The 22,120-nt window shown below is 38.2% G+C and overlaps 2 protein-coding genes across 2 annotated transcripts; both read left to right on the top strand.

The window, feature by feature from the left end:
* The first annotated feature begins 1,697 nt into the window (after positions 1-1,697).
* Positions 1,698-4,882, top strand: LOC116406639 (actin-binding protein-like). The gene is made up of 8 exons (XM_031891072.1): positions 1,698-1,914; positions 2,312-2,489; positions 2,753-2,872; positions 3,169-3,321; positions 3,489-3,581; positions 3,878-4,039; positions 4,203-4,256; positions 4,649-4,882. Exons 1-8 carry the CDS (start codon positions 1,698-1,700, stop codon positions 4,716-4,718), a joined length of 1,047 nt encoding a protein of 348 aa, XP_031746932.1. The 3' UTR covers positions 4,719-4,882.
* Positions 4,832-17,330, top strand: LOC108648317 (ABC transporter F family member 4-like). The gene is made up of 12 exons (XM_031891071.1): positions 4,832-4,842; positions 4,958-5,116; positions 5,626-5,679; positions 5,926-5,994; positions 6,174-6,359; positions 6,518-6,565; positions 6,718-6,783; positions 6,968-7,063; positions 7,396-7,566; positions 8,904-9,020; positions 15,069-15,356; positions 17,234-17,330. Exons 1-12 carry the CDS (start codon positions 4,832-4,834, stop codon positions 17,328-17,330), a joined length of 1,362 nt encoding a protein of 453 aa, XP_031746931.1.
* The last annotated feature ends 4,790 nt before the right edge of the window (positions 17,331-22,120 follow it).

The raw sequence follows: 22,120 nt of genomic DNA, 5'->3' as shown, positions 1-22,120 counted from the left end.
GTTTTATTATTACAGAGAAAAGGGAATCATTTAACCATTAAATAAACCCAATAGGGCTGTTCTGCCCCCAATAAGGGGTAATTATATCTTAGTTGGGATCAAGCACAGGTACTGTTTTATTATAAGAGAGAAAAATGAAAGTCATTTTTAAAAATTAGAATAATTAGCTATAAGGGAGTCTATGGGAGACGGCCTTTCTGTAATTTGGAACTTTCTGGTTAATGGGTTTCTGGATAAGGGATCCCCTACCAGTATATCAAAGGAAATCCTTTTAGGAGATTTTGCATTTTTAAACTGCTTATACCAGGCTTTTGCCTTAAAAATCAGCAATTCTAGCCTTAAAGGGGTGGTTTACATTCAAGTTAACTTTTAGTAAGTTATAGAACGGCTTATTGTTAGCACCTTTTAAACTAGTCTTTGTGTTTTTATTTTTTATAGTTTTTGAATTATTTTCCTTCCTAGTCTGACTCTTTCCAGTTTTCAAAAGGGGGTCACAAACTATTGCTCTGTGAGGCTACAACTTTATTGTTATTGTTACTTTTTATTATTTATATTTCTTTTTAGGCCCCTCTCCTACTCATATTCCTGTCACTTATTCAAACCACTGCGTTAAATGTGACTGTTTAAGTTCCCCAGAAAAAAAATGTTTCTCTTTTGTTCTGAAATGTCAGATTAGATTAGATTTCTAATGAAGACATTTTGATTTATGTTGTCGGGACCTGTGAGACATGACCAGGTATATATTCACCCAGTCTGGTTTTATAATGAGCTGAACTTCATCGTGATGTCGTAATGGTTGCCATGGATACCACTATCCAGGCACATATTCACCCAGACTTGTGAAGCTTAACTTTATTGTGATGTCACATTAATGATTGGTTGCCATGGATACAATTATACAGAATCAAGTTGCCTAGTCTTCTACTGTTCATTTCTGTTGTTGCTTGCGATATCACAACACCGCAGATCGGTAAGTACTGAAAAAATATTTTCTCATACACATAATTCAGTTAAAATTGTTAGTTTGTGGGAATACCAAGTGGGATAAGGGTGTGTGCATTGTAAATATGGGAACTATGACTTTTTTGTTATTTATATTATAAATATTTCCCTTAGGATTTATTTCCTATGTGCTGTAGGCCAGAGGCACAGGAAGGGAAAGGGAAATGAATTCATGAATATATTTATGAATCTTTATAAAACTATAAATGAATATATATACAGGACATACAGGTCTAAGGGCAAGTTCTTTTACACGTATCTGATCTGTATTTCTCTTTTCTTGTTTCTCTTTAGCGACAGAAGCAGTTGGAGCCCTTTGAGCCACTGTAGATCAGGATGGGTTTTACCTGTCCTGCTACGTGGCTTATTATAGGGCTCTGCCTTATTTTACCAAATTTTTCACCGATATTTTCAACATCACCAAGTAAGTGAGAAGAAATACAAAGAACTAGTGGGGCACATTTTGGTTTGTTTTGTGTAAAAGGGCTGATTTGTTTCTAGCAGATTTAAATAATTCTATCCATTTTTCTCTTTCAGTTCCAAAGATCAGAAATGTAACTCTCTTCAGAGATAATGTACAACTGAAATTACACTCGTGGAACCTTGTACCTTGTGCCTTCACCACTGGTTCTACACTCAGTCCAGATCATTTTTATCTGGAATGGGTTAAAACCCTGGATGAAGGACAGAGTTACATGCCCCTGATAGGCTGGTTTGGTGCAAATCAAACCAGTTTTACCAAATCAGGGCGCCGCTTCCGGATTTTCCCATCTCTTCTTAATAGAGGAAACTGTTCTCTCGTAATAAATCCAGCTAAAAGCATCGACCGTGGCACTTATGAAGCTCGAATCACAATTGATGGAATTCTCTATGAGCCTGTGCCTAAAGTGAGAGTTCAGATCATGGGAATAGGTAAGATCTAAAGGCATCTTTTCATTGTTCATCCAAATTGTTATATTTTCCCAAATATTGTGTGTATTATTCACAGACTTTGGGATGAATTTCACTTTTAAATATTACAAATGATAAGCAGTAAAATGTTATTATCGTTGCTTATTAAAACACAGGGTCTTCATTTATCAACTCACGGGAACTGAATTTTTACATTTCATTGTTGTAGTTGCCGATTACTAAGAATACTAATCACTGATTGGTGTCTATTGTTTTAGTCCCAAATACACATTTTCTCATTGTTCATAAATGACCACCAAATATTCTAGGTTTAATGTCTCCTTCATGGAAGTTATGATGGTCCTATGATTTATACAAAATAATACCCTCTTTAATCATCTTTCATATTTTCCTGCAGAGACAGAAAGAAATCTTCCAGAGGACGGACAGAATGACCAGGAAGAAAATCAAGAATCAATCGATCGTCCATTAATCCGGATCAAGAGAGATGAACCCACTAGCAGCAATGGCGAAATGAAATATATTATTATTGTCTTTTTCCTTGCTGCAGTTTTAGTGGTTGAGGCCATTGGATGGTGAGTTATAGCGATTTCTTTGGTTTATATGGGTTGGGGAATAACTAGATTTTATGTTTTCACAAATGTATATTTGTACAATGGGGGCAAACTTGAAGCACAGCATAGTTATTATAGTAACTGGCACATTTATCAAAGTAATTGGGCTGCATTAAGCTTTTAGCTCTTTGTATCGGGTTTTAGACTTACAGCACTGAACTCTCGCAGCCTCGAAAATATTGTCACATCCCTTAAGAACTTGTGTGATTTGTGTGTTTGTGCAGGTACATGTATTACAAGCTGAGGAAGAAGATGGATCCCAGTGACGCTGAGTGGCTCATTGTTACTGGGAAATCCAGGAGAAAAGCTACTGCTATTCCTGCATCCCAGGAAACTGAGACAAAGTGAGTTTTTGCTCTGCGCTACCTCTGCTGCTGCTGCTGCTGCGCCCCTGCTAACCCAAACCCATCCTATTAATAGGAGCCAAGCTGGAGCAGCAGTATCTCCAGATGCTTTACTAAATGATTATAGGGAAATGTCCTATAATATACCCCTACCTGTGACTGTATTTCATTGCTACGGCTCAAGCGCATTAGGGATTTTATAGTTGCGGTTTTATTCCAATAGATTATATTGGCAATGGCATTGTGCGCCTGCATTCAGTTACTGTACATTCAAACCATTTCTTTTCTTTATACAGGACTAAACCAAAGAAACGGAAAAAGAAAGCTGTGAAAATTAAAGTGGCAGACACAAAGGAGGAGGAAGAAGATGAAGAACCGGTAAAACCTCCTAAAAAGCCTGCCAAGAAACCTTCCAAGAAACCTCTCCGTAAACCTAAGAAACGTGCTGTGTAAGTCTTTACATCTACTCATATTATATCATTTATATCATTTAGGCTCAAGCCTTTTGATATATTAATGTTAAAGTGAGATATTAACGTAAGGGTCACTTTAGTGATTCCCACACAGCATTAGATCAGGGAACTCGTCATTAACATTTTCCTTTGTATTTGTTTAGGTCTAAAGTTTCTCAGCTAGAGGAGAGTGAAGCTGAAGAAGCTGACACAGAGGAGAGTGAAATTGAAGTGGAAGAGAAGCCAAAGAAGAAAATGTGAGTTTCTCAGCTTATACATGGGTTTTGCTTATTCTTCTTACCCTTAGAGTTCCCACAATAGCTATCAGCCACACCAACACCATGCTGAGGCCTGTGAGACCTAACGGCTACAGGGCTGAGCCTAAAGTATATCCAGGGGTTCTGCTGAATGTTTAAAAACACATCTGCCATTATATTTTATATTTAAAGCTCAATCACACTTGTGGCTTTGTAGTTACAGTTTGTTGCAAGCTGCCAATGGCAGTACGTGCCTGCAATAATTTCAATTCTACCTATTGCTTTTCTTTGTATAGAATTGAACCAAAGAAACCTAAGAAGAAAGCTGCCAAGAAAATAAAAGTGGCAGACACAGAGGAGGATGATGATGGTGAAAAACCATCTGAACCTCCTAAGAAGTCTGCCAAAAAGCCCCTGCCTCCCAAGAAGCCTGCTCGTAAATCTAAGAAACGAGCAGTGTAAGTTTTTCTATCAATTAATATAAGACTTTCTGTTAGTATTGGGTTTGGGCCTAAGGCTTTTGACATTAATACTAACTAGGGTTTTAACAGTTTACTTGAGATTATTATTAATTCTCTGATTACTGTTCTACATTAATTACTGTTCTACATCTTGTTTTAGGCCTAAATTTGAGGAGGAAGAGGAGACTGAGGAAGAGCAGCTCGAGATTAGCCAGTGAGTTTTTACTCCTAACTTTAGTTTTTGGTTATTGTCATCACTTATTTAGGATTGAAGGGGCTTAAAATAAACTAGAGTTGTAGAATGGATAGACTGTTACCCGCCATGAACTTTATTTATCTGGTGTCCTCAATGTTATCTGCATTTCTAAATTTGTACATGTTGAGGACACATACACAGAGGGTTGTAGCTACTACCACTATGAGGCAGGACACTAATATAAACCCTTCTTTTTAAACTGAAACCTCTGCATGGCGCAGACATGCTGCCATTTTTTATTGCCATTAGCAGGCATGGTCCAGGCCCAAATAACCACTTTAGTGATTTCCAAACATCATTAGTCTGGGGAAGTTTTCATATTAATAATCACTTTACATTTTATTTTTCAGGTCAGAGACCTCTCAGACAGAGGAGAGCGAAACTGAACTGGAGAAAAAGAAGCCAAAACTGAAAAAGTGAGTTTCTGAGCTTGAAATAGGGTTTTCTTATTTATATTGCCGTTCGCTTTCCTGGAATATTTCTAACACACACACACCCCATCATGACACCTGTTAAACCCAAGGGCTTCAGGAATGGGCCAGCAGTATGTCCAGGGATTTACTGAATGTTTATAGGACTTTAAACCCCACCTGTAAGTTGGCAATGACAGTAGGTGCCTGCATAGAGTTACATCTTACATATTTATTCTATCTGTGCAGGACTAAACAAAAGAAAGCGAAGAAAGCTGTAAAGAAAATCGAAGTGTCAGATACCGAGGAGGATGAGGAAGAAGAACAATCACCAGAACCTCCCAAAAAGTCTGCCAAAAAGCCGAAGCCTCCAAAGAAGCCTGTGCGTAAATCTAAGAAACGTGCAGAGTAAGTCTTTATATCAATTAATATAAGCTTTTGTGTTAGTACAGGTATCGGACCCCTTATCCGGAAACCCGTTATCCAGAAAGCTCCGAATTACGGAATGCCCGTCTCCCATAGACTCCATTTTAATCAAATAATTCAGAATTTTAAAACTGATTTCCTTTTTCTATGTAGAAATAAAACAGAACCTTGTAATTGATTCCAACTAAGATATAATTAATCCTTATTGGATGCAAAACAATCCTATTGGGTTTAATTAATGTTTTATTGATTTTTTAGTAGACTTAAGGTATTGAGATCCAAATTACGGAAAGACCCCTTATCCGGAATACCCTTGGTCCCGAGCATTCTGGATAATGGGTCCTATACCTGTATATTGTTTGGGCATAAGGCTTGTGATATATTGATGCTAACTAGGATATTATCAGTTTAGTGGAGATTATCATTATTTCTCACCACACGACACTGCATCAGAAAGGTTTTCATTATTGTTTTTCATTTTGTTTGTTTAGGCCTATATCTGAGGAGGAAGAAGAGTCTGAAGAAGAGCAGACAGAGATAAGCCAGTGAGTTTCTAAGCTTGAACTAAGTTTTCATTTATACAGTAGATTATTATCCCACTGATTATTAAAGCACAGCTACTGTATATTCTATATAAAACATTAGCTCATATTAACCCACCTTCCCTAAGTAGATTCTCCAGTGATTCCATACATATCACCGATACGCTGTTTATTGTTCTTTGTATAATGATTTCCTGACAGTGTTACACCTGGAAGTTTTCATTCCTTTTATATCTTTTGTTTGTTCAGGTCTGAGACTTCTCCTACAGAGGAGAGTAGTGAGACTGAGCCAGAGGAAAAGCAGCAGAAAAAGAAAAAGTGAGTTTTTCAACTTGTAATGGGGTTTTGTAGATCCGAGGGTTTGTTACTGAATGACTGATGATTAATAGCATTAAATCACACTTGTGAATACATTTTCTTAAGGCTCAATGGCATAATACATTTAGTTAGGAGGAGCATATTGGCAATATGTTATAATTCTCATATTATCTGTGCAGGATTAAACCAAAGAAAAAGAAGAAAGCTGCTAAGAAAATAGAAGTGTCAGAGGAGGAAGAAGACTCATCTTCTTCATCTTCCACTGAGGAGGAGGAAGAAGAAGAAGAGGAAGAACCTCCCAAAAAGTCTGCCAAAAAGCCGAAGCCTCCCAAGAAGCCTGCGCGTAAATCTAAGAAACGTGCAGAGTAAGTCTTTATATCAACTAATATCAGCTTTTGTGCTTGTATAGTGTTTAGGCATAAGGCTTTTGATTTGAATATTATCAGTTTAATAGAGATGATTATTTTTCTTGCACAACATTGGTTTAGAAAAGTTTTAATCTGTATATGTTTTACTTGTTTAGGCTTGAGGAGGAAGAAGAGGCTGAGGAAGAGCAGACAGAGACGAGCCAGTAAGTCTATTTAAGCTTAAAGTTTTTCTAAATTGTTAACGATTACCCAGTTGATTAGGGAGGTGCAACTATAAAATATTATGTTGTTTTAACCCACTTTTTCTAATTAAATTCTCTAGTGATTTATTAACATTTTACTTTTAATTGTTCAGGTCTGAGACCTCTCAGATAGAGGAGAGCGAGGCTGAGCCTGAGGAAGAGCAGCCAAAGAAGAAAAAGTAAGTTTCTAAGCCTGTAATTGGGTTTGTATATCCAGGGGGTTTTAGTGACAGAATGTGTGAATATCATTTCCATTTATGGCTGAGTGACAATGACAAGTGACTTTGTAGCTGCCATTTAGTTGGTGGAGCAAATTGGCAATGGCAGAAAGTTACATTGCATATATTTATTTTGTTTGTGCAGAACTAAACCAAAGAAGAAAGAGAAAGCTGCTAAGAAAAGAGTAGAGGAGGCTGTTTCTGAAGCTGAATTAGAGGAACAGCAACCAGAGACCAGCGAGTGAGTTTTTATCCTTTAGTCAGTTATTCACTTATTGTTCTTGGTTGACAAATACTTCAATGATCAATGAGGAAGAAGCTCTTTATATATTATTATTTTTTAAACAACACTCCCAGAATTGTTAATCTTGTGTTTCTCACTTTACTGTGTTTTAATCAAGTTTTCATGATCTGTACCATTGAGTAGTGAGGTGCAGCTCTATATAAAATATTAGCTGGTTTGAACTGCAGGAACATTTTACTGAATTCAAATGCTTTCATCTCATTGCTATGATTCCTACAAAGCACTAGATTTGAGAGGATTTCTTATCTGTTTGCTTCTTGTTTGTTTAGGAGCGAGATCTCTCTGAAGGAGGACAAATCTGCATCGGAACCAGAAGATGCAGAAACAGAGAAAGTCCAGTCAGAGGATGAAGAAATAACAAGAAAGCTGGAAAGGAAAGGTGCTATAAGGAGGCACACAAGAATGAGCAGAGATGATACAGACTCTGAGAGGCCTAAAGAGTAAGTACCTTTTACTCTCTATTTTCTCACACTACACTATTTCAGTATCTCTATCCAATCATATTCTGTCTTGTCTGCCTACATTATGTAGCGAACTGTTCGCCGGAGAACTAATTCGCACGAAAATCGAGTGTTTGCAAGTTCGCGAACTTTTAGCGATGTTCGCAATTTTGGGTTCGCTTTAGCTGGAGCCAAATTTTGACCTCTCACCCCAGAGCCAGCAGATACATGGCAGCCAATCAGGCAGCTCTCCCTCCTGGACCACTCTGTTCCATATGTAAACCGAAGCCCAGCAGCCATTTTACATTCTGCCTGTGTGTGCTTGATGAGTTAGCATAGGGAGAGAGCTGTGCAGGGGTTTGAGGGACAGTTTAGGTAGCTTTGCTGACTAGTAATCTACTTTCTACTGCTCTGTATGTAGCTGCTGTGGGCAGCTGTCCTGCTGATCTCATCTGCTGTAACCCAATAGTCCTTGTAAGGACTGCTTTTATTTTCTGATAACTGTTACTCTTCTTTTCATTGTGTACTGCAGCTCCGTCTGTGTGTGTTGGAGACAGGTGTGCTGCTCATAGTAGTGCACTAAGCACCAACCACACATTCACATCATTTTTTTTTATTTGTGTTTTTTTACTTTGCTACTGTAATTTATAGAGCCCAGTGCTATTAGTCTAGCTGTGGGGGACTGGTGTGCTGCTCCTAGTAGTTCACCCCCAGCACCAACCAGAGATCACTTTTTTTTTATTATTTTTTTATTAATTTTATTATTTATTTAACTTACTATTCTTTAATGTGTCCAGTGCTGTTTGCTGTTATTCATAGTAGTGCACCAAACACATTACACATAGTAGTGACATTGCATCGCAATAAAATCACCTGAGCGATGTTTTTCCACCAGCAATAATATATTCCGTATCCACTACTGCGGCGTTTTGTCTTTGCGTGTGAACCGGCTGTAACCTTTACATGACTTGATTGGCATGTAGACGCCGGACGTTTTAAAGCAGTTTATTACACAAGTTTATAAATGTAGTGTGATTTCTGCCCTTTACAGCACAAAACGCAAAGCTGTGTCAACAACGTATTTTTCAGAGAAATTTTTGCCCTTGATCCCCCTCCTGCATGCCACTGTCCAGGTCGTGGCACCCTTTAAACAACTTTAAAATCAGTTTTCTGGCCAGAAATGGCTTTTCTAGTTTTTAAAGTTCACCATCTCATTGAAGTCTATGGGGTTCGCAAAGTTCGCACTTTTTGGTGGAAGTTCGCGAACGGGTAAAATGATTTATACTTTACATTGATTTGGAGTTATTTGCTTATGTGTATAATTCCTGTGTGTTTAGGAGTAAGCATCCTGAGCTTTCTGGTAAGGCTGCAGCAGAGGCAGAAGAACCTGCTGCGGAGGCTGAACCTGAAGCAGAAGATGCAGAAATCGAGAAAGACTCTCAGACACCTAAAGAGTATGTTTCCTTTCTGATTTGTTTAATGTGTATAACTTATATTATTTATTTATACAGCACAAACATGTTACACAGTCCTTACAAATTTTGCTCATCGCTTAGTCCCTGCCCCACGTAAGCTTATTGTCTAAATACGTATTAACATTCATAATAATATTCATTGGTCAGGTTCATTAACAGTCAGCGAATCTGCTAATATAGCTTTGCTTGCTCATAGCACTTAATACCAGACACTGGAGGGCTGATTCACTAAAGTGTGTTAAAACGTGCGCTATTTATAGCATGCGGTAAAATTTTTAGCGCGGCTAATTTTTCGCGAATTAACGCACGATTCACTAAAAGCATACTTGCGTTAATTTACGCGCAATACTGCATGTGTTATTTTAGTCGCGAAGACTATTTTCATGCAGTATTGGACGGTACATACACTAATCAATGCCCCGCGTATAAATAGTCGCCACGTATAAAAAGTAGCATATAAATAGTCGCCGCATATAAATAGTAGCTGCATATAAATAGTAGCATATAAATAGTAACCGCATATAAATAGTGCATATAAATAGTAGCCGCATATAAATAGTAACCGCATATAAATAGTAGCCGCATATAAATAGTAACCGCATATAAATAGTGCATATAAATAGTAGCCGCATATAAATAGTAACCGCATATAAATAGTAGCATATTAATAGTAACCGCATATAAATAGTAGCCGTATATAAATAGTAACCGCATATAAATAGTGCATATAAATAGTAGCCGCATATAAATAGTAGCCGCATATAAATAGTAGCATATAAATAGTAGCCACATATAAATAGCAACCGCATATAAATAGTAACCGCATATAAATAGTAGCATTTAAATAGTAACCGCACATAAATAGTGCCATATAAATAGTAGCATATAAATAGTAACCGCATATAAATAGTAGCATATAAATAGTAACCGCATATAAATAGTAACCGCATATAAATAGTAGCATATAAATAGTAACCGCATATAAATAGTAGCCGCATATAAATAGTAGCATATAAATAGTAGCCGCATATAAATAGTAGCCGCATATAAATAGTGCCATATAAATAGCCACATATAAATAGTAACCGCATATAAATAGTAACCGCATATAAATAGTAACCGCATATAAATAGTAGCATATAAATAGTAGCCGCATATAAATAGTAGCATATAAATAGTAGCATATATATAGTAGCTGCATATAAAAAGTAGCTTATAAATAGTATCTGCATATAAATAGTGCATATAAATAGTAGCATATAAATAGTAACCGCAAATAAATAGTAACCGCGTATAAAGAGTAGCATATAAATGGTAGCCGCATATAAATAGTAGCCGCATATCAATAGTGCATATAAATAGTAGCATATAAATAGTAACCGCATATAAATAGTGCAAATAAATAGTAACCGCGTATAAATAGTAGCCGCATATAAATAGTCGCCGCATATAAATAGTGCATATAAATAGTAGCCGCATATAAATAGTAGCCTATAAATAGTAGCATATCAATGGTAGCATATAAATAGTAGCATATAAATAGTAGCTGCATATAGATAGTAACCGCATATAAATAGTAGCATATAAATTGTGCCCGCATATAAATAGTAACCGCATATAAATAGTAGCCGCATATCAATAGTAGCATATAAATGGTAGCATATAAATAGTAGCCGCATATAAATAGTAGCGGCACATAAATAGTAGCATAAAAATAATAGCCACATATAAATAGTAGCCGCATATAAATAGTAGCCACATATAAATGGTAGCATATAAATAGTAGCCACATATAAATAGTAGCATATCAATGGTAGCCTATAAATAGTAGCATATAAATAGTAGCATATAAATAGTAGCCGCATATAAATAGTAGCATATAAATAGTAACCGCATATAAATAGTAGCCGCATATAAATAGTAACCGCATATAAATAGTGCATATAAATAGTAGCCGCATATAAATAGTGCATATAAATAGTAGCATATAAATAGTAACCGCATATAAATAGTGCATATAAATAGTAGCCGCATATAAATAGTAACCGCATATAAATAGTAGCATATAACTAGTAGCCACATATAAATAGTAACCGCATATAAATAGTAACCGCATATAAATAGTAGCATATAAATAGTAGCCGCATATAAATAGTAGCCGCATATAAATAGTAGCCGCATATAAATAGTGCCATATAAATAGTAGCCACATATAAATAGTGCATATAAATAGTAGCCGCATATAAATAGTAGCCGCATATAAATAGTAGCATATAAATGGTAGCATATAAATAGTAGCCGCATATAAATAGTAGTCGCATGTAAATAATAGCGGCACATAAATAGGAGCATAAAAATAATAGCCACATATAAATAGTAGCCGCATATAATTAGTAGCCACATATAAATAGTAGCATATAAATAGTAGCCGCATATATATGGTAGCAAATAAATAGTAGCCACATATAAATAGTAGCATATCAATGGTAGCCTATAAATAGTAGCATATAAATAGTAGCACATAAATAGTAGCCGCATATAAATAGTAGCATATAAATAGTAGCATATAAATAGTAACCGCATATAAATAGTGCCATATAAATAGTGCCATATAAATAGTGCCATATAAATAGTAGCATATAAATAGTAACCGCATATAAATAGTAGCATATAAATAGTAATCGCATATAAATAGTAGCATATAAATAGTAGCCGCATATAAATAGTAGCCGCTTATAAATAGTGCCATATAAATAGTAGCATATCAATAGTAACCGCATATAAATAGTAGCATATAAATAGTAGCCACATATAAATAGTAGCATATCAATGGTAGCCTATAAATAGTAGCATATAAATAGTAGCATATAAATAGTAACCGCATATAAATAGTAGCATATAAATAGTAATCGCATATAAATAGTAGCATATAAATAGTAGCCGCATATAAATAGTAGCTGCTTATAAATAGTGCCATATAAATAGTAGCATATCAATAGTAACCGCATATAAATAGTAGCATATAAATAGTAGCTGCATATAAATAGTAGCATATAAATAGTAGCTGCATATAAATAGTGAATATAAATAGTAGCATATAAATAGTAACCGCATATAAATAGTGCAAATAAATAGTAACCGCGTATAAATAGTAGCATATAAATGGTAGCCGCATATAAATGGTAGCCGCATATAAATAGTAGCCGCATATAAATAGTGCATATAAATAGTAGCATATAAATAGTAACCGCATATAAATAGTGCAAATAAATAGTAACCGCGTATAAATAGTAGCATATAAATAGTAGCCGCATATAAATAGTCGCCGCATATAAATAGTGCATATAAATTGTAGCCGGATATAAATAGTAGCCTATAAATAGTAGCATATCAATGGTAGCATATCAATGGTAGCATATAAATAGTAGCTGCATATAGATAGTAACCGCATATAAATAGTAGCATATAAATAGTGCCCGCATATAAATAGTAGCCACATATAAATAGTGCATATAAATAGTAGCCGCATATAAATAGTAACCACATATAAATAGTAGCCGCATATAAATAGTAGCATATAAATGGTAGCATATAAATAGTAGCCGCATATAAATAGTAGCGGCACATAAATAGTAGCATAAAAATAGTAGCCACATATAAATAGTAGCCGCATATAAATAGTAGCCACATATAAATAGTAGCATATAAATAGTAGCCGCATATAAATGGTAGCATATAAATAGTAGCCACATATAAATAGTAGCATATCAATGGTAGCATATAAATAGTAGCATATAAATAGTAGCCGCATATAAATAGTAGCATATAAATAGTAGCCGTATATAAATACTAGCCTCATATAAATAGTAGAATATAAATAGTAGCCACATATAAATAGTAGCTGCATATAAATAGTAGCCAAATATATATAGTAGCATATAAATGGTAGCATATAAATAGTAGCCGCATATAAATAGTGCATATAAATAGTAGCCGCATATAAATAGTAGCTGCATATAAAAAGTAGCCGCATAAAAATAGTAGCATATAAATAGTAGCCGCATATAAATAGTAGCCGCATATAAATAGTAGCATATAAATAGTAGCATATAAATGGTAGCATATAAATAGGAGCCGCACATAAATAGTACCATATAAATAGTAGCCACATATAAATAGTAGCCACATATAAATAGTAGCCGCATATTAATAGTAGCATATAAATAGTAGCCGCATATAAATAGTAGCATATAAATAGTAGCTGCATATAAATAGTAGCCCCATATAAATAGTAGCTGCATATAAATAGTAGCCGCACATAAATAGTAGCATATAAATAGTAGCCGCATATAAATAGTAGCCACATATAAATAGTAGCATACAAATAGTAGCCGCATATAAATGGTAGCATATAAATAGTTGCATATAAATAGTAGCCGCATATAAATAGTAGCCACATATAAATAGTAGCATATAAATAGTAGCCGCATATAAATAGTAGCCGCATATAAATAGTAGCCGCATATAAATAGTAGCCGCATATAAATAGTGGCCGCATATAAATAGTGCATATAAATAGTAACCGCATATAAATAGTGCATATAAATAGTAGCCGCATATGAATAGCATATAAATAGTGGCCGCATATAAATAGTAGCATATAAATAGTAGCTGCATATAAATAGTAGCCGCATATAAATAGTAGCATATAAATGGTAGCCGCACATAAATAGTAGCATATAAATAGTAGCATATAAATAGTGCATATAAATAGTAGCCGCATATAAATGGTAGCCGCACATAAATAGTAGCATATAAATCATAGCCGAATATAAATAGTAGCATATAAATGGTAGCATATAAATGGTAGCCACATATAAATAGTGCATATAAATAGTAGCATATAAATAGTAGCATATAAATGGTAGCATATAAATAGTAGCCGCATATAAATCATAGCCACATATAAATAGTAGCATATAAATGGTAGCATATAAATAGTAGCCGCATATAAATCGTAGCCACATATAAATAGTAGCATATAAATAGTAGCATATAAATGGTAGCCACATATAAATAGTAGTAATATTACCGCCTGCCTCAAGTAGGTGTTAATTTTCGCATAGACTAATGGGATATTTAGCGCATCTAAGGGGCACATTTACTAACCCACGAACGGGCCGAATGCGTCCAATTGCGTTTTTTTCGTAATGATCGGTATTTTGCGATTTTTTTGGAAAATTGTTGCGACTTTTTCGTTACTAATACGATTTGTGCGAAAAAACACAAGTTTTTCGTAGACATTCCGAAAGTTGCGCAAAATCTGGCGATTTTTCGTAGCGTTAAAACTTGCGCAAAACGTCCCACCTTTTAAGTTTTAACGCTATGAAAAAGGCGCAACTTTTCACGCAAGTTTTAACGCTACGAAAAAAATCGCCAGATTTTGCGCAACTTTCGGAATGGCTACGAAAAACTCGCGTTTTTTCGCGCAAATCGTATTGGTCACGACAATTTCCGAAAAGTCGTAAAGACGCCGAAAAAATCGCAAAAAAAACGAAAAAGTCGCAAAATGTTCGTTTTCAAATCGGAATTTTTCCAATTCGGTTCAGATTCGTGTCTTAGTAAATGTGCCCCTAAGTGTTTGTGAATCATGCGTTAGTGTTATTTCAGCACGCAAATTAACGCATGCGGTAAAAATGTTGTAAAATATTTGGCCTATGGATGAATGGAATATATATATGGGATATATATAAATATGGAATGTGGAATGTGGGATGGAAAATATATATATATATATATATAATTGTCCAATTAAGCCAACAATCCCAGAGCAGCCACATAATTATGTTATACCCCACAGATAATAATATAGCTATACTGGTATTATGAATTACCTATACAGCCTGAAAATCTTAGCCAAACAATCCTAGACAGAGTTTAGCTGTAACTGAATATGATTGTTGTAATAGTTAATAGCCAGCTCAAACATATTTGAGAATATTTACATTGCATTTGTTTTCTGTTTAGAAGTCACCATATAGTGAAAGATCAGAAGGGTCACCATGCTGAGAAAGAGTCAGCAGTGCACCCTGAAAAGAAGACTACTGATCAGAAGGGTCACCATGCTGAGAAAGAGTCAGCGGTGCACCCTGAAAAGGAAACTACTGATCAGAAGGGTCACCATGCTGAGAAAGAGTCAGCGGTGCACCCTGAAAAGAAGACTGATGAACAGAAGGGTCACCATGCTGAGAAAGAGTCAGTGGTGCACCCTGAAAAGAAGACTGTGGATCACAAGGGTCACCATGCTGAGAAAGAGTCAGCGGTGCACCCTGAAAAGAAGACCACAGATCACAAGGGTCACCATGATGACAAGGAGTCAAAGGTGCACCCTGAAAGGAAGACTGTGGATCACAAGGGTCACCATGATGAGCAATCATCAAAGGTGCACCCTGAAAAGAAGACCACAGATCACAAGGGTCACCATGATGACAAGGAGTCAAAGGTGCACCCTGAAAAGAAGACTGTGGATCACAAGGGTCACCATGATGAGCAATCATCAAAGGTGCACCCTGAAAAGAAGACCACAGATCACAAGGGTCACCATGATGACAAGGAGTCAAAGGTGCACCCTGAAAGGAAGACTGTGGATCACAAGGGTCACCATGATGAGCAATCATCAAAGGTGCACCCTGAAAAGAAGACCACAGATCACAAGGGTCACCATGATGACAAGGAGTCAAAGGTGCACCCTGAAAAGAAGACTGTGGATCACAAGGGTCACCATGATGAGCAATCATCAAAGGTGCACCCTGAAAAGAAGACCACAGATCACAAGGGTCACCATGATGACAAGGAGTCAAAGGTGCACCCTGAAAAGAAGACTGTGGATCACAAGGGTCACCATGATGAGCAATCATCAAAGGTGCACCCTGAAAAGAAGACCACAGATCACAAGGGTCACCATGATGACAAGGAGTCAAAGGTGCACCCTGAAAAGAAGACTGTGGATCACAAGGGTCACCATGATGAGCAATCATCAAAGGTGCACCCTGAAAAGAAGACCACAGATCACAAGGGTCACCATGATGACAAGGAGTCAAAGGTGCACCCTGAAAAGAAGACTGCGGATCACAAGGGTCACCATGATGACAAAGAGTCAAAGGTGCACCCAGAAAAGAAGACCACGGATCACAAGGGTCACCATGATGAGAAAGAATCAAAGGTGCACCCTGAAAAGAAGACTGTGGATCACAAGGGTCACCATGATGAGCAATCATCAAAGGTGCACCCTGAAAAGAAGACCACAGATCACAAGGGTCACCATGATGACAAAGAGTCCAAGGTGCACCCAGAAAAGAAGGCCATGGATCACAAGGGTCACCATGATGACAAAGTGTCAAAGGTGCACCCTGAAAAGAAGACCGTGGATCACAAGGGTCACCATGATGAGAAAGAATCAAAGGTGCACCCAGAAAAGAAGACCGTGGATCACAAGGGTCACCATGATGAGAAATCATCAAAGGTGCACCCAGAAAAGAAGACCACGGATCACAAGGGTCACCACGATGAGAAAGCATCAAAGGTGCACCCAGAAAAGAAGACTGTGGATCACAAGGGTCACCATGATGGGAAAGAATCAAAGGTGCACCCAGAAAAGAAGACCGCGGATCACAAGGGTCACCATGATGAGAAAGAATCAAAGGTGCACCCAGAAAAGAAGACCGTGGATCACAAGGGTCACCATGATGAGAAATCATCAAAGGTGCACCCAGAAAAGAAGGCCGTGGATCACAAGGGTCACCATGATGAAAAAGGATCAAAGGTGCACCCAGAAAAGAAGACCGTGGATCACAAGGGTCACCATGATGAAAAAGGATCAAAGGTGCACCCAGAAAAGAAGACTGCGGATCACAAGGGTCACCATGATGAAAAAGCATCAAAGGTGCACCCAGAGAAGAAGCCTGCGGATCACAAGGGTCACCATGATGAGAAATCATCAAAGGTGCACCCAGAGAAGAAGCCTGCGGATCACAAGGGTCACCATGATGAGAAATCATCAAAGGTGCACCCAGAGAAGAAGCCTGCAGATCACAAGGGTCACCACGATGAGAAATCATCAAAGGTGCACCCAGAGAAGAAGCCTGCAGATCACAAGGGTCACCACGATGAGAAATCATCAAAGGTGCACCCAGAAAAGAAGCCTGCCGATCACAAGGGTCACCACGATGCGAAATCATCAAAGGTGCACCCAGAGAAGAAGCCTGCAGATCACAAGGGTCACCACGATGAGAAATCATCAAAGGTGCACCCAGAAAAGAAGCCTGCCGATCACAAGGGTCACCACGATGAGAAATCATCAAAGGTGCACCCAGAGAAGAAGCCTGCAGATCATAAGATGTGAGTTTGCTGTGTTCAAACTATGCTTTTTACTTCTATTTTATATGATATGGTTAGTTTATTTGCCCTTTAAGTGGTAGTTAGTATGAGTATAGCAATGTTGTCTAAGAAGATCTGTGTGAATGTGTAGGATGTTTGTATACATCAAGGGGCATATTTCTTATGCTGTGTAAAACGATTTCGCCAGAAAAATGGTATAAGCAGCTGTGTAACATAAAAAGAAAACCGCCGTCGGAACTACAGATTTCACGTTGGTAATTTATGTAAGTTCTGGCGGGAAAATGTGTAAAAAAAACTTTACGCTATTTTTTATACAGCAAAGCCTGGCAATGTTTGGTGAATTTTCACCCCGTTTTTTTACACAAAATAATAAATACGCCCTGAAATGTAATAAGTTTATTCACTTGATGCCAAAGAAAGATGAACTAAAGAAAGAATCCATAAAGACTGGGAAAGCTTCTAAAATGCAATCCCAGAAAAGGGTTTATGAAGCACAGTCCCAAAAGGTCCATCTAAGGCTGAGGCATCTAAACAGTGACTAAAGCTCAGCTTTACTGTTAGCCTGTAGGCTCAATTCTGGATCCCTTATGTATTCATGGAAGATTTATTGCAATAAGTACTGTCAGTCTGTATAATAAATTCTCTCTTATTTTGTGCAGGCCTACATCAGATAAAAAGCAAAGTGGCATAAAGAAGGCAAAACCTGTAAAGCAGCCACCAAAGACTGGGACAGCCGCTACGGCTAAGCCCCAGAAAGTGAAAGGTGCAACTAAATCTTCAGCACCTAACAAGTAAGTAGAGTTAAGCTTTTTACCAGGGCTACAATCACTTTTAGTCAGCCAGTAGATCCAGTTACTGATGGGAATTGTTACTCATTTCTGCATATATTTTGGCTTTAGCACAAATCATTAAGTGCTGGAATATTATATGTTTTAACTTTGCCTTTTTTTGTGCAGGAAAAAACCAGTTACAAAGTTAAGCAGCAAAATTGCCAAACGGACAACAATGACTGGCAAAGCGGCAATGACTGGCAAAGCGGCAATGACTGGCAAAGCGGCTAGCTTATCATCGAAGAAGAACTTACCAAAGGCCAAGAAAACTAAGAAATGAGATAAAAAAAAGGACTTAATGAGGCGGTAAAGTGGGCGGAGGAGGGTTCAGGATTCTACAACAACCTGAGAAATGAGAGATACACTTTAATTTCATCTTCGTTACTCAAACTTGACTTGTTGACGTTCAAGAGGAGGTTAAAGTGGGCGGAGGTGGGTTTAGGGTGCGACAAACACCCGTGACTATTGATGTAACTGAGGCTAGCCAAATATTCTTAAGCTGGCCTTGACCGACAAGTAGTTACATCAAAGTCAAGAAGAGAAATTTGCTTTGTCAGAAGAAACCAAAAGAAGTAAGTTGGCCAAGTCAGGTCTAATGCTTTTTTCAGTAAGATTGTAGAGTTTTAGATCACACTGGTCCATTTTCTGGGTATTAGGAGCCTGGCAGCTTTCATGATGTAGAAGAAGGGTTATTTGTTATTCCCTGGGGCACAAGTGCTAGAGATCTAAGGGGTTCGCCAGGTTTCTAATACCCCGGTATTTTTTCCAGAATAGGTGGCAGCCCCACTTACCCCTTATGGCCGCTCAATGCTGTTGTTAGTGCTACATTCTGGGTTGTGTTTAGTTGACAATATTCATTGGTTAAATCTTTGCACTGAGCTGTTGTGGTTATATTATACAGTAGAGGCCAAAGGCCTTGTTTAGAGTTGGGTTTGTAGTTGTCAGTTATAGCAGAAACTGATGAGTTGTCAGACCAGGATATAAGGTTTTTATTTCTGTATTTTGTATTTGTTTGAGGATATCTTGACATTTTTAGAGTGACATTTCATAAGGGCGTATCCATTGGCTAAAGTATATTGCTACTGATTATTAGGAATTTTCCTATTGGGTCTTTGTAGCACTTTATTTTCTAATAAAGCGTTGCACAGTAATGCAATCCATATCACTACACTGTACTCATAACCTTAGCTTGATGCATATATTTGTGTTGGGAATTGGGTCGGCCTTAGGATGACTCCCCGGGAGCACTTGCTGGGCACTGTTTGCTTTAGGTACCCTGTGTGCTATGCCCATGAGTTTGTGCGCTTGTTACTTTCTGGCAGTAGTTATATCAATAGGAATGCAAGTCCCTGGATAGATCTTGCACAGGGATAATGTAATGTTTGTGCTTCTGCTACAGTCTTCTATACCTGCCCCCTTATTTATCAGTCACATCAGTCCCTGCCCCTGTGTGTATCTCCTCTTCTAGGGCACTATTTCCATCTATCGGCTCACTGTGGAGTCTACATTCTCTGTGTACTTCCCTCTCTGTTTATTATCATTATGTAGTTCAGCAACAACTGACCCGACATCCTCCTGCATCTGCAACATCTCTGTGTATTTAAATGAATGTTTCTGTTGTGTCTCTTTATTATAGGATAGGAAACATCCCCAGGATGTGCAGGACCTTCTCACTACAGTATTGAAGACACTTTATAGAAGAGAAGACTTCACCTTTCAGATGAAATTCCTTTATTTGTTCTCAAACTGGAAATTCATCTGTTCTAGTGCAGACCATGATACTGTTGTGAGAAATAACTTGAAATAAAAGATATTTGATTAAATATTTGCTCGCATTGGGGAAGCCCAGTCTTCTCAGACATGTGTTGTTTATACTTGGTTTATACTCACTTATAACATTTTGGGCAAATAAGTTTCTCCCAGTTACCAGTGAGGAGAGATACCAATCTTTCTTTTACTTTAATCCAAATACACCTGGCAGGGCATTAAACCATGTCATTTATACAGGCCCAGACTGGGATACAAGATAGGCCCTCGCATTCCCAGTACCCAGAGGCACAAACAGCTCCCCCAGCCCAATAAATAGTGACTGTCTGTGGCACCTTACAGCCCCCCTGGCATTCCCAGTACCCAGAGGCACAAACAGCCCCCCCAGCCCAATAAATAGTGACTGTCTGTGGCACCTTACAGCCCCCCTGGCATTCCCAGTACCCAGAGGCACAAACAGCCCCCCCCAGCCCAATAAATAGTGACTGTCTGTGGCACCTTACAGCCCCCCTGGCATTCCCAGTACCCAGAGGCACAAACAGCCCCCCCAGCCCAATAAATAGTGACTGTCTGTGGCACCTTACAGCCCCCCTGGCATTCCCAGTACCCAGAGGCACAAACAGCCCCCCCCAGCCCAATAAATAGTGACTGTCTGTGGCACCTTACAGCCCCCCTGGTATTCCCAGTACCCAGAGGCACAAACAGCCCCCCCCCCCCAGCCCAATAAATAGTGACTGTCTGTGGCACCTTACAGCCCCCCTGGCATTCCCAGTACCCAGAGGCACAAACAGCCCCCCCCCCAGCCCAATAAATAGTGACTGTCTGTGGCACCTTACAGCCCCCCTGGCATTCCCAGTACCCAGAGGCACAAACAGCCCCCCCCCCAGCCCAATAAATAGTGACTGTCTGTGGCACCTTACAGCCCCCCTGGCATTCCCAGTACCCAGAGGCACAAACAGCCCCCCCCAGCCCAATAAATAGTGACTGTCTGTGGCACCTTACAGCCCCCCTGGCATTCCCAGTACCCAGCGGCACAAACAGCCCCCCCAGCCCAATAAATAGTGAGTGTCTGTGGCACCTTACAGCCCCCTGGCATTCCCAGTACCCAGAGGCACAAACCGCCCCCCCCCCCCCGCAAGCCCAATAAATAGTGACTGTCTATGGCACCTTACAGAAGCCCCTCTGGCATTTACCTGAACCCACAGATTGTCAGTCTGGGCCTGGTCACATACTACTGGATTTTAAAAACACCAATTAGAAATCATCACGTTAGACAGTGAAGGGAACTACAGAGTAACATATAAAGCAACCAATACCTGATACAAGAGGCAAAGAGAGCCCTGCCCAAAAGAGCTTACAATCTACAAGGAGAAGGGGTTGAGACAGAAGGTGTGATGCACCAAACTCACTTTTTTGTATTTGGCCAAAACCCTGAACCCACCCCCGATAGATTCTGGCAAATCCCGAACCGAATCCTAATTAGCGTATGCTAATTATGATTGGGATGGGTTAAAAATTGGCGCACCCGTAGCGCGTGGCGAAATCCACCCCCCTACCATTTAACCCTTCCAAATGCTAATTAGCATATGCTAAGTTATGCTAATTAGGATTTGGCCAAAACCAAATCTTAACTTATAATACCCTTATATTTTATAATAGGAGATATATTGTAAACTATTTACTGCAACCTGGACCTTAATAATCTACTTATTGTGTTAAATATTTTATAGTGGATCACAATACACTGAATTTGTATAGAATACCTATTACTCCATCTCTAATAGCAGCTCTAAACAGTGGCCCGTTACTGTAGGCAATATCTAAGTATATCTCTCTGCCCTCCTATTTTGCTGTACCTTTTCATGTGCAATAGTTACATTATTAAATTGCACCAGCTTTTGGTGTTGTATTATTGCATGTGGACTTGCTGGCATTTCTTATCTCATACTTTCTCATTTGTGCTTGGATCATTTGGACCATCACCCTTGGCAGATGGCATGGTATGAATCGTTCTATTAAAAACAAAAAGCTACATTTGCAATGAACTTGAAAGTCATAGTTTTGTGTTGCACTGTGTATTTGTCA

The sequence above is a fragment of the Xenopus tropicalis genome, chromosome 8, assembly GCF_000004195.4.
Source record: "Xenopus tropicalis strain Nigerian chromosome 8, UCB_Xtro_10.0, whole genome shotgun sequence".
NCBI classification, from domain to species: Eukaryota; Metazoa; Chordata; class Amphibia; order Anura; family Pipidae; genus Xenopus; species Xenopus tropicalis.
This window is presented reverse-complemented; position numbering and strand designations above follow the sequence as displayed.

Bases quoted from the DNA above. Each gene is read 5' to 3' on its own strand.
- LOC108648317 (XM_031891071.1), top strand. The intron at 5,117-5,625 runs GTAAGTCTTTAT...TTGTTTGTTTAG, and splicing joins AAATCTAAGAAACGTGCAGA to GCCTATATCTGAGGAGGAAG. The intron at 15,357-17,233 runs GTCAGCGGTGCA...AGGTGCACCCAG, and splicing joins GGTCACCATGCTGAGAAAGA to AAAAGAAGCCTGCCGATCAC.
- LOC116406639 (XM_031891072.1), top strand. From the start codon at position 1,698: ATGCCCCTGATAGGCTGGTTTGGTGCAAATCAAACCAGTTTTACCAAA. The intron at 2,490-2,752 runs GTGAGTTATAGC...GTGTTTGTGCAG, and splicing joins GTGGTTGAGGCCATTGGATG to GTACATGTATTACAAGCTGA. The intron at 3,322-3,488 runs GTAAGTCTTTAC...GTATTTGTTTAG, and splicing joins AAACCTAAGAAACGTGCTGT to GTCTAAAGTTTCTCAGCTAG.